Source organism: Tamandua tetradactyla, chromosome 8, assembly GCF_023851605.1.
Source record: "Tamandua tetradactyla isolate mTamTet1 chromosome 8, mTamTet1.pri, whole genome shotgun sequence".
NCBI lineage: Eukaryota > Metazoa > Chordata > Mammalia > Pilosa > Myrmecophagidae > Tamandua > Tamandua tetradactyla.
In genome coordinates this window covers 74,988,420-75,008,568 of record NC_135334.1, presented here as the reverse complement: position 1 = coordinate 75,008,568, position 20,149 = coordinate 74,988,420, and the positions used below count along the sequence as shown (strand labels likewise).

Genomic DNA, 20,149 nt, shown 5'->3' with positions numbered 1-20,149 from the left:
TATATACTAGTAATGAACAAATCCAAAAGGAAGTTAAGGAAAAAATTCCATTTACAATAGTAACTAAAAGAATCAAATATCAAGAAATGAATTCAGCCAAAAACATAATGGTCTTATACATGGAAATATAAAAATTTTTCCTAAAAGAAATAAAAGAAGACCTATATAAATGGAAGACATACCATGCTCATGAACTGGAAGACTAAATATCATCAAGATACCAATTCTATCCAAAGCATTTTATAGACTCAATGCAATTACAATCAAAATTCCAACATCTTTCTTTGCAGAAATAGAAAAGCCAATAATCAAATATATGTATGGAAGAGTAAGGGGCCCTGAGTAATCAAAAACACCTTCAAAAAGGAAGAACAACAAAGTTGGGGGATTCATACTTTTATGATTTTAAACTTACTACAAAGCTACAGTGGTCAAAACAGCATAGGCACAGGACAGATTTATAGACAAATGGAATCAAATTGAGAGTTCAGTAAAAGACCCTCACTTCTATGACCCACTGATTTTGACAGAGGTGTCACAGTCATTCAATTGGGTAATAACAGTCTCTTCAATAAACATTCTGGAAAAACTGGATATCCATATGCAAAAGAATGAAGGTAGATCTTTCCCTTATATCATATGTAAAAATTAACTCAAAATGGATGAAAGCACTAAATATAAGAAACAGAACTATAAAACTCCTAAAAGAAAATGTAGAGAAGCATCTTGAGGAATTTGTGTAAGGGTATAATTTCTTAGACTTTACACCCAAAGCACAAGTAACAATAGAAAAAACAGATCAAAGGGATTTCATTAAAACTAAAAACTTTTGTACATCAAAGAACTTCATCACAAAACTAAAAAGACAGCTACACAATGGGAGAAAATGCTTGGAAACTACAAATCTGATAAGGGTTTAATATCCAAATTTATAAAGAAACCTTACAACTCAAAAACTAAAAGACAACCCAATTTAAAAATGAGCAAAATAGAGAAGATAGGATTTAACAAATGAATATGACTGCTGAATCAATATATTGATATTTCTGTTAGTCTCCAAGTTTCTTGGAAGAGCAAAAAGTAAAAATGAAAAATCATGGAAATATAACCCATACCAAACTTTAAAATCTGTTGTATAACTACTTGTTAAAATGTACTTGGAAATTTATTGCTTTTTTTATATATATGTTATTTTGCACAATTAAAAAAATAGAAAGAAGACAGGAAAGAAGGGAGTCAGGAAGGAAGTAGGATAGGAAGGAAGGAGACGTTTAAATGTGGCGTTGTATATTGCCTAGTGATAATACAAAGTTCTCAGATTTTAGAGTAAGAATGATCTCTCAAGTCTCTCAGATTTGAAGAAATTGTTTAATTGTTTGCCTTTGGTGTGTTAAATGCTATCTAAATGACCTAAAATATACCAACTAGTTGAACATGTACACATACATGTATATTTCTATCTCTGGTTTGACAATACTAAAATATATGATACTTATCTAAAATACTACACTCTTTATGGGAAAACAAGATTCAGTTATTTGAAAAAACTGAAGAACAATGAAATATTTTTTAAAAAAATTCAAAATGCTAAATGATACATTTCAGTCTTAAATGTTATCAAATTTCAAAAAAGGGAGAAATCATTCTAGACTGGAATACTGAAATGCATGTTCATTTAAAAAATGAGGTTTGCCATCCTAAATGCTAGGTAGCAATCAGGTTGGCAAAGAGAACATGGAAGAACTTTCCAGGCAGTTTAACAGTAGATATATGTTAGCAGCTCTGAGCTAATTCTTCAGTGATTCAGTCAAATATCTTATAACGAAACCACTGACCTAAGTTGCATGGTAGGGGCTGTACAGAGTTGGAAATTTAGTTTGCCCTATACCCCTTGGACTCCTAGAAATCCACAATCATGCTCACCTCTGGCATTTTTTAATCTTCTATTAATATTCAGGTAGAATTCCATTATAGCAAATTTCCCCTAAGGGGACAGAGGTTATATAAGATCTAGTATCTGGATTCTATATGAGTTTTTTTTCCATAACTTGTTGTAATATTGCCTTTTTGAGTATCTGCAATAAATATTTCTATATAATAACCAAAAAAATGAGCAAAAGACTTAAATAGAAATTTCTCCAAAAGAAGATATATACAAAAGGCCAAAAAGCACACGGAAAAATGCTCAATATCATTAGCTATTAGAGAAATGCAAATCAAAACCACAATGAGATATGATTTTACACCCACTAGAATGGCAACTACTAAAAATACCAAAGATTACAAGTGTTGGAGAGGATGTGGAGAAATAAGAACATGCATTCATTGTTGGTGAAAATGTAAAATGGTGCAGCTGCTGTGGAACACAGTTTGCAGTTTCTTGGAAAGTTAAGTAAAAGAATTACCATATGACCCAGCAACCCTATTTTTAGGTATACACTGAAAAAAAAATTGAAAGCAGGGATCTGAATACCAATCTTCATAGCACCATTAGTCACAACAGCCACAAGATGGAAGCAACCCAAGTGTCCACCAATGATGAATGGATAAACAAAATGTGGTGCATGGGTGGTTCAGTGGCAGAATGCTCGCCTTAGATGTGGGAGACTTGGGTTCAACTCCCAGACCACATACCCCACCCCCCAAAAGGTATATACATAAAATAGAATATTATTCAGCTGTAAGAGGAATGAAGTTCTGATACATCTGACAACAAGGATGAACCCTGAAGACATCATGTTGGGTGAAATAAGCCAGACACAAAAGGACAAATATTATATGTTTTCACTGATATGAAATAATTAGAATAAGCAAATTCCTAAAAGTCAGGAACTAGAATACAGGTTACCAGGGGCCAGGATCAGGGTAAAGAAGGGGGAGCTAATTCTTAATTGGTGCAGAGTTTCCGTTTGGGATGATGGAAAAGTTCTGGTAATGGAACCTTTTCACCACAGATCATGGATAGTGATGATGGTAACACAACACTATGAATGTAATAACACATCAAATTATGTATCTGAATATCATCACGAGGGGAAATTTTAGTTGGTATATGTGCTGGTTTGAAAGGAAGTATGCCCCCTAGAAAAGCCATGTTTTGATCAAAATCCCATTTCATAAAGGTGGAGTAGTCCCTATTCAGTACTGTGCATTTGAAACTGTAATCAGATCATCTCCCTGGATGATGTAATTTAGTCAAGAGTGTCTGTTAAACTGGATTAGGTGACATGTCTCCACCCATTTGGGTGGGTCTTGATTGGTTTATTGGAGTCCTATAAAAGGAAACATTTTGGAGAGGGAGATTCGGAGAGAGCAGAGCAGAATGACATAGCCACGAAAAGCGGAGTCCACCAGCCAGCAGCCTTTGGAGATGAAGAAGGAAAATGCCTCCCGGGGAGCTTCATGAAACAGGAAGCCAGGAGAAGAAGCTAGCAGATAACGCTGTGTTCGCCACGTGCCCTTCCAGCCGAGAGAGAAGCCCTGACTGTGTTCACCATGTGCCTTTCCAGATGAGAAAGAAGCCCTGACTGTGTTTGCCATGTGCCTTCTCACTTGAGAGAGAAACCCTGAACTTCATCGGCCTTCTTGAATCAAGGTATCTTTCCCTGGATGCCTTTGATTGGACATTTCTATAGACTTGTTTTAATTGAGACATTTTCTCAGCCTTAGAACTGTAAACTAGCAACTCATTAAATTTCCCTCATTAAAAGTTGTTTCGTTTCTGGTATATTGCATTCCAGCAGCTAGCAAACTAGAACAGTATATATGTTGCTAAAATAAAATTAAAAAAAAAAAAACAGGAATACACAACACAAATAGTAAACCCTAATGTAAGCTATGGACTATAGTTAATAGTACAATTATAATAATATTCTCTCATCAACTGTAACACAACTACCACATGAATGCAAAATATTAAAAATGGAAACTGGCATATGGGAAGTCTGTATTCTCTGCATGATTTTTCTGTAAACATACAACTTCTCTAATAAGTTTTTTTAAATGTGTCATTTGAGCATATATGTGAAGAAGGAATAAGAGAACGGCATGCAAGAAGAGGAAATGGAAAATGCAAAGGCCCTATAGTGGTTTGGAACTGTATGTGCCCGAGAAAATTGTGTTCTTAGAGTCAATCCATTCCTGTGACTATAAACCCATTGTAAGTAAGACATTTTGATTAGGGTACCAGAGTCATTTACAAAAGGAGGGGTGGGGTACACCATGGAAGAAACTGAAAGCAAGAACCTGGAAGGGATGGGAAAGAACAGCAGGTACCGCCATGTGCCTCACCATGTGACAAAGGAGTCCAGGATCACCAGCAGCCAGTCTTTGGGAGAAAACATTGCCTTACTGATGCCTTGATTTGGACATTTTCACAGTCTCAAAACTGCAGGCTAACAAATTTCCATTGTTAAAACCCAACTCATTTTATGTATCTGCTTTGAGCAGCTCAGCAAACTAAAACCCGACCCTGAAGCAAAAACATGTTTTCATTTAGAGAAGCAACAAAGATCTAGATCCTTAAAGGCTCCTCCTCGTAGGCTGTGACAGGGACTCTTTGGCTTTTATTCTCAGTTGGAAGCTGCTGGAGAGACATGATCAAAGGCGAACATGATCACCTTTACATTTTTAAAGATTTCTTTGGAAGCTGTGTTGAGAAATAGACTGTTCAGGAGCAAGGACAAATGCAGGTGGCTATTGCAATAACCCAGGTGTGAGATAACAGTGCTTGAAACAAGGTGGTAGCTGTGGTGGTGATGAGAAGTTATCTGGCTCTGGATATATTTTAAAGAGATAAAAATCTGCAATCCTCATGATTTTGTAGTTCTGATTAATCAGGTCTTTTCTGATATATTCATCTTTGGTCCTTCTAAACTCTGACCCAGATTATCTTAAATTAAGACTAGGGAAAGACATATCACATGCAGAGTTAAGGAGCAGAAAAGCCAAAATCTACAAGCAAGGGAATTTTCTGCCATTACCTGTTAACTCCAGGAAAGCCTATGATGGGAGGGATCAGCTGCCTACAGAGAGCCAATGAAAAATTGGTTCTAGCTGCTTTTTATAGCCAAGCCTGATCTTTGAGGGAGGTATGGAGGGCAGAGAAGTTTATGGAAAGAAAGCTCAAGAAGGTTGTGCACAGGGATGTGCCTGGAAGCCTTACTGGTGCTGCGGAGCACATAAAGAGGGAATGGGGTCAGAAAACAAGGCCACAAGAAGATGGTGCAAATGAGGAGCGTGGGCTGACAGAGGCTCTACCTAAATGTCAACCTGATGCCGAATGGAACAGGTTTAGTGAAAAAAGAAGTAAGGATGCAGGAATTAGGCCTGAAAAGTCAGTCACGCAATGTACTATAAATGTAAAAAGCACCCTTACTTCCTGTGTGACACTGAGCAAGCTACTCTGAGCCTGTTTTCTACTCAAAATCAGGGCTAATGATACCTTTTATTAGGGTGTGATAGAAATTAAATGAGATGCTTTTGCAGAAATCATAAACTGCTTTTGTTTATGCCTTTTATTGGCCCACAGAACATTTTATAAAGCTGAGCTTTCATTTACAAATCAGAAAATTTCAAAAAAAAAAGTTTTTTTCAGGCTATCCTTAAAATCAAAATACACGGTAACCCTAACCTCCACTGACAACTTTAGAATTTCTATGTAGGAGAAGCTTAAGGGCTACAATTTGATTGGAAAGATAAGGCAGTGGCTAAAAACTTGTCATAAAGTTATATTTGCATAGCAAGCACTTTGTTTTTACATAGATTGTTCATAACAAATAAATTGAAAAAGCAACCTTCTATAAAGACATTTTTATTCAACTTCATCAAGTGAAGAAAAAAATCAATTGTCCATATCACATAATTCATATATTTTAATTAGTGGCAGCTTGGTAATCAGGGGAGAAACTGCTGAGGGAGATAATGAGGGCCTTAAGTTTCCATTCTTTGGCACCACTGCTGGGCTCACATATCTGTGTGACATAATCTGTCCTAGCTGAGCAGCAGCTGTCCCCTTCTGAAAAGACACGTAATGCCACAGCTCCCACCTCTCACAGATTAATGCATATGTGTCTCAGTTATGACACTTCTTGACCCCTCAGAAGCAAAAAGTTTGTAATCCCTGATGTACATAAGGCACACTAGGTTTTAAAGCATGACTCAAATGCTAGTTACAATTACTATTTGAAGGAGAGTGAGATAAGGATGTGAAAGGAAGAGCTCCCTGATAAAAGGTGGCCTTTTCTGTGCTCCCATTGCCTCTGTGCATACCTCTATCCTCTGTTATGTGTCTATCTCTCCTAGCAAACCATGTACCTCTTTACAGAAGGTCCTAGTTACCTGGACATCAACCTAGCAAACAAGAATGTGGTAGTGAAATAGAACTGTGCTGTCTAATATACTTAAGGTAAACATTACCACATCTTGCTCTGAACACTATTCCACATCCAGCTGCTGAAGACTGATTTAAGACAAAGTTTAAAAGCAAAAATACCAAAACCAAAGCAAACGACAGGCAGCTTTTGTCTCCCACAACATGTATTTACTATTTCAGACTCAAGAAGTTCTGAGAAGACTCCCTAAAAGTCTTTCCTTACCATGGGGAATGCAGCATTGGGTAAATGCAGGAAATAGTTATCCGAAGAGCCAAAGGACCAGCTGTTATCAGTATATTTAGTTCTCTGAGCTCAGAAAAGTGATCTCCCTGGCAGTGACACGAAGCAAGCAACCTCATTCCAAGTGTTAAGCAGCAGTTAAAGGATGTGGGAAGGATCAGAGAGGAGACATCACTCTAAAATTCTCACAAAACAGCCCCCTCAGCTCCATTACTAAATTGAATTCACTGATATAAATCCAGAAGAGTACATTGGATCTGGGCAGGTTCCCTGGTTTCTTGCTTAGAACCTCCCCTTTCCAACAATGTTTCCCACTCCTCATCTTCCATGTCTCCCAAACCAAAGCACACCACTTCCACTCCCAGTATCCCCACCACACACACAATATTCAGAACCCACAAGTTCCTAGATCTGTGTAGCTTCCCAACTCTTCTTTACCTCAATATCTAGCAAGGACCCAAATTTTAGTTATGACATCTCTGAATGCCATTTATCCAGAATACTGGGACACACATGTTTCATGTGATCAATGAAAACAAGCTGTAGCTCAAGGGCAGAGATAGGACAGTTATTTCTCACTCATCTTTATACATCTAGTCTCATTTTTGCCAGTTCATCAAACTTTGAACTAGAACAACCTTTCTAAAGTATAAATTTAATTATATAAATTCACCTGCTTAAAATGTTTAATGGTTTCCCATTCACTACAGGATAAAGCCCAACTTCCTGACCCAACATTCAATGTCTTTTAAAACCTGGCCCATAGACCTAACTTCCCAGGCTCATTCCTAGCCACTCTCCCTTCCTCCCAGACATCTCATACTCCAGACCAAAGGTCAGAAAACTGTGACTCTGGGCCAAATCTGATCTGTAAACTTATTTCTGTAATAAAGTTTTATGGGAACATTGCCATGCTCATTCATTTATGTGTTACCTATGGTCGCTTTTCTATTACAAAGGCAGAGGTGGTTACCTGTGACAGAGACTCAATGGCCCGCAAAGCCTAAAATATTTACTATTTGGCCCTTTACAGAAAAAGTTTGCCAACCCCTGCTCTTGATACATCAAGCCCCTTTAGACTCCCTGAACAAACCATGCTCTTTTAAACCCCCAAGCTTTGCATATGTGTTCCATTTAAAATGTATCTCCCTCTCTGTCTGCTAAAAAACAAAGACATTGCCTGGTGAAGTTTTCCAGACCTCTCCTAGTGAGTTAATTGCCCTATCCTATTTGTTCTCTTAGTTCTCAGAATATACATCTATGGAAGTACTTATCCCATTACACTATAATTACTATTTAATTATCCCCTCTTACTCACCCTAAGCAACTCAAAAACAGAGACTGTATTTTATTGTTCACTTATCTATTTATCCAGTGTCTTGCAGAGTTATCAGGAACACCTAAATGAATAATTAATTCAACTCCATGAGCCCACCTCCAAGCATAGTGTCTGGCACAGGGCAGTATAAGTGGTCATTAAATAACTGAATGAGTATCTCTCACCTGAGTTTGCCCTATAGGACTCAGCAGAGTGCTTACCTCACAATAGCCAGTCAGTGCACTACTGAACAGAAGAAATAAAATGGTTCACCAATTGTCAGCCACTATAAAACAAAGATATTCAACTACGGGCTAGAATGGCTAGGATTGAACATAGCATAATGATTTTGAGCTTGGTTCTACCACTTACTTTAAGTTTTAACATGTACATCAATTGTAAAATGGAGATAATAGTAGTACCAAACCTCATAATATCCTCATATTGAGGGTATTAAATGAGTGGACTCACATAAAGAACTCAATAGTGCAGAGCACAAAATAATTCTATGTGTTAGTGTGTTAGTCAGGGTTCTTGAGAGAAACAGAATAGACAGGACAGATCTGTAAATATGAGCTCTATAAAATCTCATGAAACCATAAGAATGGAAGAGTCCCAAACCACAGGGTAGGCTGTGAGGCTGGCAGCTCCAATGAAGGTTCTGGACAAATCCCACAGGAGAGGCTTGATGGCTGAAGAAACAGTGAGCGTCTCTCATCTTTGTTAAAAGCTGCCAACCGATTGGATTATCTCGTTGTGCGAGACACAACTTAATCGATCACAGATATGATCATCCACAGATGCAATTAACTGACTGATGATTTATTACACCAGCCTTCGGGTTTATCAACCAGCCATGAAAAATCCTTGCAGAAACAGTGAGGCCAGTGCTTGCCTGACCAGACAACTGGGCATCATCACTTGGCCACGTTGACACCAGAACCTAACCATCACAGTTAGCTACTGCTTACATGTTTACTTACATGTTTTTCATTTGTTTGTTTGTTTTTGCAAGGCCAGGCACCGGGAATCAAATCTGGGTCTCTGGCATGGCAGGTGAGAATTCTGCCACTGAGTTGCCATCGTACCACCCTTACATGTTTTTTAATATATCATAGGAAGAATATGAACATACTAAGACTGTGAAATTCTGGGGCTCACTGTTACAATGATAATGATTCCTTATATGTAAAGGAGACACATAGAGGAGGTAGAAGATGGATATTTCTTGAGTACTTACTTTATAAAGATTGTGTTTCTGGGAATCATTAATACAAATAATCAAGGCAAGGCACTGTACTCTATTGATTTCCGAGGTCCTTTCTGTATACTTTATGATTTTTGCTTTTAAAGTTTTAACTTCATTTAAAATCTAGAAATTTGTAACCTTATATAAAACCCTCTAAAGACTGGCCTCAACCTGCCCTTGAGCCACATCAGCTGCCACTTCCTTCCATTTCCAAAAATAATGAATTACTTGAAATTCCCTGAAAGTACCAGATTCTGTACCAGTCCAGTATCTTTATACATTCTATTCCTCACCTCTAACACTGTCCTTTTTCTCCTGATCATCTGTAGTCATCTTCTCAGACCAAGATTACATGTCTTTACAAAGGTGACTCTGACATGGGTAAAGCTAATTTAGGTCCTCCTCTTCTGTGATCCTCTCACAGTATTCACTTAGTATGCATGCTGTGACATCCTCATCTGTTTACACAGCTGTCTCTACCACTAGGGGAATGCCCTCCAAGGCAGCAACTTTACCTTTCCTTTTACTCCTATATTTCCAGCACCTAGTACCCTCTGGGGTTGATGAGAAAGTTCAGTCCATGGCATGGAATCATTCTTGACGTCCTCAGGTCGTGACACTGGGTACATGACACAGGTCAAATCCTAGAGTCAGCATCTGAGGTTGTAATTGCCAGGTGTCTAGCCAGGATGGCAAAGGCTGAGGAACTCTGAAACCTCTAGTCATGCAAACTATCAGGACCAAAGTATTCAAGCTTGCCAAGGATTACTAGCTGTGGACCACTGTATTACCAGAGGAAGACAGAAATAGATGACTAATTAGGAAAGATTTCCTCAGAGAGAAGAGATTATCTATCTTCCTTCTTTGGGGTCAATACTGCCACTTTTACATAAGACAAATACACAGCACAACAATAGAATGCATTATGGAAAGGGAACTTAAAAAAAATTATTGGTCAGGGGGAACTCCTGGCATGACAGTGTGAGGAGCTCTGCAAACCTACTCCCCAGCAAAACTGGTGAAAATTATAAAAAACAAACAAAAACATTTAAAGTTTCTGGAATGGTCCTAAGAGCATACAGAAAATGAAGAAACATTTATTTGGGGACATTTACTGAAACCTGGTAAGAATGGTAAGAATCTGTGGTATTTGAGCCAAGACCACCCCTCTCTCTTCCTAGACCCAGTTCAGCATGAGGGAAGCTCCATCCGAGAATGTTGCAGCCGAAACACAAGAATCTCTTTCTTTCCAACTCCCTTTCTCTCTAGCTCCCAGCTTTCTATCTTCCTGGGAGTGGCAGGACATGAGTATTTCACATCCTGCCCCCAGCTTCGTGTTATTGAGGCTAAGTTCTAGGCAAGTACAGCTAAGAAGTGGGGATCCCTTCTTCCACCCAGCCCCCACTAGTGGGACAGAGGCTCTTCTTGGATGCAATACCACTAAGAATACCACCACGGCCTTACTGCCTATGCCCTGGCTTGTAAGGCAGCAGATCCACACTAGAAGAGACAAGCCAAGTAGACATAGGCTACTATTGTCCCACTCCACCAACCACTCAGCTCCTCGGAGAAAAGTACACTATTATCCCCAACCCCAGCTCCACAGCCATTGCTCAGAGATTTTGTCTGGGTGTAGAAGTACAGGCCATAAAATAGAGAGTTCAGAATCTCTTTCCAAAGAAACAGATTTCATTTCCAACAATGTGGACTAGTTCAAGCCTAAGAGTACTTTCAAACACAACAGAAGTTATGGTATAGGCAATTGGGAAGAGATATGTTCTTTGGAGAAAGAGGCTAAACTGCATGCAAGCTAGTTTTCCAGAATGAATCAGGGAAAGACACAGCTGTGAGGGACTCTCATAGAGTCAGAACTAATCTCAGACACTGACCATAGGAACTATTCTTTCAAAGAAGCCTGAATTTGATTGGATCAGTCTGAGGCCAAATTTATGTCCCAGGGCATTGTTGAAAACAATAGAGCAATTAGATGTCAATTAGTGGAGCTTAACAGCTAGGTGTGGCCAGGGAAAAAGAGAGTCAAAGAGAGCCCTGCCAAAAACACTATCATACCAGGATGACTGTAGACACAACTAAGACTGTATCCCTGAGGACCAACTTCAGAGGATTCACACTGGTGGTAGCGGTGGTGGGGTGTATGAGGGCAGGGTAATAGACTTCACTAAAATGAAGTCACTAAAAAAATAAACCACCAAATAAATATTTAAAAAAAAATCCTGGGAGGGCCGTAATCAGAGAAGCTATATTATATTACCTAAAATGTCCAGTTTCCAACAGAAAATTACAAGACATGCAAAGAAACAAGAAACTATGACCAATAAGCAACAGAAACAGCAGGGAGAACAACCATATATTGGAATTAACATGAAGAGACTTCAAAAATTAGCCTTATAAATACGTTCAACTAAAGTAAATCATAGTTAAAAAAAAAGTAAAATGACAATGTCATATCAAATAAAGAACCAATAATGTGACAGAAAATTTTTTAGAGAGCAAAATGGAAATTCTGGAGTAGAAAAGTATAATAATCGAAATGAAAAAATCACTAGATGGGCTCAACAGAAATGGCAGAAGAAATAATTAGCAAAGTTAAAGATAGACTGGCAGAGATTATGCAGTCAAAAAAAAGAAAGAGTGTGAAGAAAAATTAACATAACCTCAAAGAAAGGTGACATACCATTTAGCACAACAGCATACAAATATTGGGAGTATCAGAAGGAGAGGAGAGAGAGAAGAAGGAGCAGAAGCAAAAATATTAAAAGACTTAATGGCTAAAAACTTTTCAGGTTTATTGCAAATTATTAATCTATACATGCAGGAAACTATAAACTCTAAATACAGTAACACAAAGAAATCCACAAATAGACACATCATAGTAAGAATGCTGAAAGCCAAACACAAGGAACTTAAAGGCATCATGGGAGAAATTACTCCTCAAATACAAAAGAACTCCAATAAGATTAACAGCTAACTTCTCATCAGAATGGATGGAATCCAGAAGGCAATGGGTTGACATGTCAAAGTGCTGAAAGAAGAAAACATCAACATAGAATTTTATATCCAGCAAAACTATCTTTAAGAAATGAAGACAAAATAAAGACATTCCTACATAAGCAAACACCAAGAGAATTCACTGAAAGCAGACACATCTTACAAGAAATACTAAAGGAAGTTCTGTCTGAAAGCAAGAGACACCAAATGGTAATTTGAACCCACATGAAAAAGACAAATATATACCTTTTTTTTTAATTGACAAACCAAAACAACATACAAACACAAACATTCTTAACATACAAACAGTCCATACATGGTGTACAATCAGTGGCTCACAATATCATCACATAGTAGTATATTCATCACCATGATCACTTTTTAGAATATTTACATCACTCCAGAAAAAGAAATAAAAAGAAAAAGCTCATACATACCATACCCCTTACTCCTCCCTCTCATTGACCACTAGTATCTCCATGTACCCAATATATTTTAACCTTTGCTCCCCCATTCTTTTTCTATACCCCTTACCACTCCCTTTCATTGATCACTAATATTTCAATCTACTCAATTCGTTTTAACATTTGTTCCCGTATTATTTATTTTTAATCCATATTTTTATTCTTCTGTCCATACCGTAGATAAAAGGAGCATCACACATAAGGTTTTCACAATCACGCAGTCACATTGTAAAAGCTGTAACATTTTAAAATCATCTTCAAGAAGAAAGGCTACTGGAACACAGCTGCACAGTTTCAGGTACTTCCCTCTAGCCACTCCAATATACCATAGACTGAAAAGGGGATACCTATATAATGCATAAGAATAACCTACAGGATAACCTCTCAACTCTGTTTGAAATCTCTCAGCCACTGACACTTTATTTTTTCTCATTTCTCAATCCCTTGAAGCAGGGATTTCTCATTGGGAGAAGGATTAAAGGAGAAGGGGGAGGTATAACAGAGAAAATGGGATTTAAAAAATAAGTATGGCTGCTGAATTACTCTATTAATATTTCTTCTAGCCTCCAGTGTTTTGGAGCAGGTAGAAGGTAAAAATCTGAGATGAAGGACTAGCAGCCAACAACAAATTCAGAGATCTGTTCTGTAACTACTTGTTGAAGTGTGCTTTGAGAATTATGGCTTTTTTCTTTCTTTGCTTTGTATATATGTTATATTATACAACAAAAAAAGTTTAAGAAAAAGTAGACAAACTTTAGCATAGCCATTTCTTCCAAAGAAGATATACAAATGGCCAATAAGCACACAAAAAGATGCTCAACATAATTAAGCAATAAGGAAATGGAAATCAAAATCACGAGATAGCATGAGATCTGTATGCAGCAGGATAGCTAAAATCAGAAAGTCAGATAACAGAAGCCTTCACAAGAACCCTCAAACATTGCTGACAGGAATGTAAGATGGTACGACCACTTTGGAAAATAGTGTAGCAGTTCCTCAAACCATTAATCATTGAGTTACCGTATGAACTAACAATTCCATTCCCGAGTATAAATATAAGAACTGAAAACATGTTTACACAAAAACTTGTACACAAATGTTTATAGACACATTATTCCTCATAGCCAAAAGGTGAAAACAACCCAGATGTCAAATCAACTGATTAATGGATAAACAAAATACAGTATATCCATACAATAAAACACTATTTGGCTTTAAAAAAGGAATAAAGTGAATGTAAAATGGTGCAGCTACTGTGGAAAACAGTTGGGTGGTTCTTCAGAAAATACAGAATTACCATTATCACCCAGCAATCCCACTTCTAGGTATTTACACAAAAGAATTGAAAGCAGGGACTCAAACATACATTTACACCCTGATGTTCATAACAACATTATTCACAATTGCCAGAAAGTGGAAGCAACCCAAGTGCCCAACCACAGATAAATGGATAAACGAAATGTGGTATATACATAAAATAGAATATTATTCAACCATGAGAAGCAACGAAGTTCTGACACATGTAGTAACATGGATAAACGCTGAAAACATCAAATTGAGTAAAGTAAACCAGGTACAAAAAAATATTGTATGATCTCACTCATGTGAAATAATCCTAATATGCAAATTAATAGTAAAAACTTAAAATACAGGTTACCAAGGGCAGGAGGGAGGTGGGAAATGGGGAAATAACACTGAATTGGCACAGAGTTTCTGTTTGAGGTATTGCAAAAATTTTGGTAATAGATGGTAATGGTTGCACAACTTTGTGAATGTAACATTTAATTGTATACTTGAAAATGGTTAAAATGGGAAATTTTATGTTGGATACATGCTACTAAGAATAAAAAAGTTTGAAACCCATGGAATGTATAACAGAGAGTAAACCCTAATGTAAACAATGGACTAGTTAATAATACAATTATAATATTGGTTATTCAATTTTATGACACATGCAATATGTTAATATATGGAAAACTGGGGGAGGGGGGATATGGGAAATCTGTACTTTCTGCATGGCTTTTCAGTAAACCTAAAGTGCTCGAATAACAAAAAAAGTTTTTAAAAAACAGAAAGAAGTGCTGATAACTGCTATAACAAAAGATAAGACTTCATTTTGCTAAGTGAAAGAACCCAGTTGCAAAGGATCACGTATTATATGATTTTACATATATTAAATGTTTAGAATATGCAAATCTATTGACCAAAAGGGCTGGGGGGAGAGTATATAGGGGAACAACAGCTAAAGGGTATGTGTTTTTTTTTTGAGGTAATGAAAATGTCCTAAATTTTACTGTGGTGATGGTTTCATATGTTTGCGAATATAGTAAAAAAACACTAAATAGTACACTTTAAATGAGCAATCTGTATTATATATAAATTAAATTTCAATAAAGCTGTTAAAAAATAATTGACGGGGCCATGGTGGCTCAGCAGGCAAGAATGCTTGCCTGCCATGCCAGAGGACCCGGGTTCAATTTCAGGTGCCTGCCCATGTAAAAAAAAATAAAAAATAAAAATAATTGATGTTAGACCAAAGGTTGGCAAATTTTTTTCTGTAAAGGTGCCAGAGAATAAATATTTTAGGCTTGGAGAGGTATATGGTCTTTGTCACAGCCATTTTAACTGCTATTCTAGCTGAAAGTAGCAACACGCAATATATAAACAAGTTAGAGTAGGTGTGTATCAATAAAACTTTATGGGCACTTTGCAAATTGCCACAGTATGCCCACACCCAACCAAGCATATTCCTGAAAACCCTAAAGAATGGCCAGGGCTCTAAGATGATATAAAAGTTTTACTTACAAAGTTTATTTTTCAGAAACCTAAACCATCCAGATTGTTCCTATGCCAGATAAGCCCTGAAACCTAGAGGTACCGGTTCCCCCAAGAGCATCTACCAGTGGCATCCCTTCCCTCCATAATGTCAACATCCCTTTTCAACATGAATAAGTTACAATGGTCATTGCTCAAATATCTCTGAAGATCGGAAGAAGGGTAAAATGAGAAGGAGGAGTTGAAACAGAGAAGACAAGATTTAACAAATGATTATGACTAATGAAAATTATGTCGATATTTCTTTTTGGTGTCTAACGTATTAAAATAGCTAGAAGGAAATACCTGAAATTGTGAAACCGAAACCCATACCATATTCTGAAAATTGCTCTACACTTGTTAAACTGTACTTTCAAATTTATCACTTTTCTGAATATATATTTCACAATGAAAAACGTTTAAAAAAAACTTTAAGGACTCTGAAATTTGAATTTTATATGTCACAAAATAAAATTCTTCTTTGGATTTTTTCCAACTATCTAAAAATGTAAAAACCATTCTGAGCTCACGAGCTGTTCAGAAACAGGAAGTAAATCCAAGTTTGTAGACCCCTGACCCGATGCATCTAATCCTCCTCCATTCTGCCTTCAGGGGACTAAGAAAATCTCTCTTATTGTAAACAATTCCCACAAACAAGATAAAACCTTGGTTCTTTTCTTAGTTTCCCCCCATTACTACCCATCCTGCATAGCTATTCAAGAGCCTGGGATACTCAAGAACTCAGCCAAGCACTCAACAGTAGAAAAAGCTCCTGGACTCCATTTTCAAAATAGTACACCCATTTCAATCTATTTGGTAAAAGAGTTCACTGTGTTTTCCTACCATATGCCACTCACCTTTAGACTGTGGGAGGTAGAAGAAGGGGCTCAGAGGCAGAGAATATAAGAGAATCAGATAAACTTATGCCCCCCAACCCCCAAGAAGCTACTGCCTCATAATCAATTCTGAAAGGGAAGATTTAGGCTTACATATCAATAGGCAATATCAAACAGTGTGTCCTAAAGAATAAAATCTCCTACTAGAATGACAAAGTACCACAGAGAAGGCAAAAAGGAGTGGTGCAGAGATTAGAGGTTCCAGAATCTTTTATTAAGAAGAAGCACTTGTTCATTCATTTGCCCGACCAGCATTTACTAAGCAGTTACTGTGTGGTAGGACCTGGACTGCAATTAAAGGACACGGAGGTTAATCAGACACATTGAGAGCACCATAGGTGCAACACATATATAGGGGTGATCAGTCATTGAAGGCAAACATCACTGTTCTATGTGGAGTAAAGTGCTATGATGCAATCCCAAAGACAAAGCTCAGTAAACCTCTTTCCCAAGCTGCCTTTTACCTCAGAGTTTTCCACTTTCAACCTATCAAGGCACTTGCTCCCCATCCAGAGATAACAGAAGGCTTATGGAAGTGTCTATAAAAAAAGAATCTCACAGATAGTCAAATCCCTTCTCTGCCACCTACCAGCTGTCATCTTGAGCCTGCAAAATATAAACTACCTCACAGGGTTACAATGAGAGAAAATGGGATGATTGAAGGCAAAGCCCCTCCCAAAGCCTACAACTGTAAGGGGCTTCATAAATATTTGATTGTTCTGAACCTGGGTTTCTTGGCAAGAGGGCTCACACTATGGAGAATGGCTCATCCTAAGTGAATCAGCACTACAGGCTCTGAGTCCCAGCTCCTCCTTCTCAAGATGCCAGGTGGCTAGATAAAAGAGCATGGTTCTCATGCAGCCAGCGCCAAACTGCTGAGATGCATGCCCACCTACACCTGCTTGACACTAGCCATCCTTCATTTTCAGAAACACTTGGGAGAGCCTGCTGCTGCTGCTGCTGGATAAGAAGGAAAGCAGAGAAGAAGCAGGATAACAACTACTATTGATGTGTGTTGGAGAGCGCTATTGTTGGAGAAGCCATAAAATATCACTAACACGGCTGCCGTGGCTGATGCAAGGCAACACAAAATGGCTGACCCGAAATCTGCCCTCCGCCATAGCAACAACAGTGACCAATCCCAGATATCTGCCCTCTGCCCTAGCAACAGTGGTGACCAATCCCAGAAATCTGCCCTCTGCTCTAGCAACAACGGTGACCAATCCCAGTAATCTGCCCTCCAGCCTAGCAACAACGACCACCAATCCCAGCCCCACACGTGTCCCTGCATGCTTCCCAGCCTATATAAGCCTGTGCACTTCCTGAATAAAGCAGACGCCTTCCATTTTCCTTTGAGGGTTGTCTCCTGAGTCATGTGCTGTGTGTCTGTGTCTGTATAAGTGACTCAGTATGGACAACAGATGTGTGCGATGTTTTACAATGGTTTACAAAGTATTTTTTTACATCCATTATCTTATTTGAGCCTCACACCAGCCACCGAAGGTGTATATAACTGGTTTCTCCGTCTTATAGATGAAGAAATTATTCTCCATCTTGATGTCTCCTTATTTGATGTCTCCAAAATTTGTCATATATTTGCCTCTCTGCCTTTACTCATAAGGTTCTCTTTCCTGGAATGCTCTTCTTTTATTCGTCTGATAAACTCCTGCTTATCTTTAAAAATCAAGTTTCAATTTTACCTGCTCTGCAAAGACTGCTCCTGACACATCTTCAGTCAGAAGCAGAGCCAACTGTGCTTATAATCTTTTTAGCTCATCATCTTTTATGATAAATTTCAAGTTTCTCAGTATGGCAAGAATCTGACCAACACCTGCCTTTCTAACCTCATTTCCAACCTCTCCCTCCCTGTCCTGTTATTACATTTTATGCTCAAGTTAAAAGAACCACAGACTCATAGATCCCTAAGCACAGCCTACCCCTTACCCCAGGTAAACTCATATTTGTCTCCCAAAACTCATCTCAGGCTTTACCTCTTCTGGGTAGTCTTTTCTAATATCCTAGGATGGGTTAAATTCCCTCTTCTGTACTTCCAGAGCAGAGCATTCATCTCTTGGTATATATATCAGGATTGAACATGCTTGTCTTTCTGCCTCACTAACATGTAAGCCCTTTGTGGATAAAGAATTTGCCTTCCTTGATAGTCTCTGCAACCCTAGCGCATAGCATACTCAATAGTTTGTGGAAGGAAGACAGAACAAGAGAAAGGAGATAGAGGCAAAACACTAGAACACGTAAGGGGAGGGTCATTAATTCTCGAGTAAATCAGACATTGCATGGGAAACCAATTCTTCTTAACACCATCAAGTATACTAAATGTGATGTGCACAGACACCAACACTCATAGAGAGACTTGCATAAATCCACACATACACAAATAAACACAAACACGAGTTAGGCATAAGGTAAGCAGGGCCTTGGGAACCAGCTTCTCATTCCTCCTTAGACGGGAAGAGTTAGAGGTGTAATCCATAATGCAGGGTTTTTCTCTGTTTTTCTGGCTTGACCATCTTTGGCTACTGTGTATTCTGCTACCACTTTGTAGGGCCCAGTTCCTGCCTAGACAAACAACATCTTTAGGTGCCTGATTACACTGCTGGTTTTGTTTTCACCTCCACAGCCTGCATACCGTTCATTCCGCAGGCCTAACCACGGGGCCTAACCCCCTCCTTGGTCCTCAACATTGTTCATGGGTTATCTATCAGCTCCTACTTCCTTCCTTCCCTCTCTCCACTTCTTCTCATACACACAGATCTACCTAAATACAGAAAGACACATATTCACACAAGCTGAAAATTATGTATCCCACATATAAAGAAGCACAAACACAAAGGCACATATAGATATAAACACATATATAGACACATTCACAGAGAAGCCTTAGAAATAGAACTAAACCCTGTCATCAACAGAAGTCCCATCCATAATAGACAAAGCAGACTCACCCACAAAGAGGGGAGGGAGGAAAAACAACAGTCTGCTTGGTGAGAAAGATTTCCCTGTCTGTCAAAGGAAGCCACCTTCTGGGTTTTCCTGGAAACATGAGGGGTACCATCTGGGGGAGCTGCTGCCTAATCCTGTATCTGGCTGAGGCAACGGGACAGATTGCAAACTATGCCTACTCCCTATGAAGGGTAGCTCAACTTGTCTGGCAACTGGTACCCTTGCCTGAGTGTCATCTGGCAGTGTGTCGTCTGCTACACCAGCACATATTTGATCAGAGCACCCTGAATTCCCTTGAAACACTCACAGACCTTTTGTATCCCACCATCACAGTCTTAAAGCATGCTATTGTAATTGCCTCTCTCACTAACCTGAGGGCTTGTCATTGGCAAGAAGAGTATCTTATTTTCATCTCTACTTTATAGATGAGGTAAGTGAGGCTCTAAATTACTGGGCCTTTCAGCTAATCCACTGCACAACTTCAATTTGATTGCAGGTCTGACTCCATTGCTCATGCCTGGACTTCTAAAAAGCCAATGTTCAAATAGTTTATTCTAAGAAATTCAGAAAAGTTTGAAGTGAATACATGAGGAGGGCCATAGAATTTGGACTCAATTGGGTTATAGCCTGTAAGTGAAATACAGGTGGCTCCTGGGAGACGGAGGCTACAGCCGCCCTATACTTATGTAGAAGGATGAATGGGGGTAAGATATTTCCTTAGCCTGGAGCAGGTTTCATCTGAAGAATGATATCATTCATATTGTCAGTAATCCCTGTCTTGCCAAAAGAGTCTAAGCAAACTTCAATCTGTGCTTTGCCTGGAT

At 38.4% G+C, this 20,149-nt stretch overlaps 1 protein-coding gene across 6 annotated transcripts in view; it reads right to left on the bottom strand.

Annotated features, from left to right (window-relative positions):
• The window catches only part of STIM1 (stromal interaction molecule 1), a 311,883-nt gene that overhangs the window by 109,297 nt on the left and 182,437 nt on the right, over nucleotides 1-20,149 (bottom strand). The window contains exon 1 of one of the 6 annotated variants that reach the window (XM_077113759.1): nucleotides 9,475-10,239. The exons of 4 other annotated variants lie outside the window; for them this stretch is intronic. In XM_077113759.1, coding sequence (XP_076969874.1) covers nucleotides 9,475-9,504 — 30 coding nt within the window. In that variant the 5' untranslated portion in view covers nucleotides 9,505-10,239. Of the gene's footprint in view, nucleotides 1-8,049; nucleotides 8,112-9,474; nucleotides 10,240-20,149 lie in introns of those variants that run through there. One more of the 6 variants, XM_077113758.1, reaches the window with a different exon arrangement.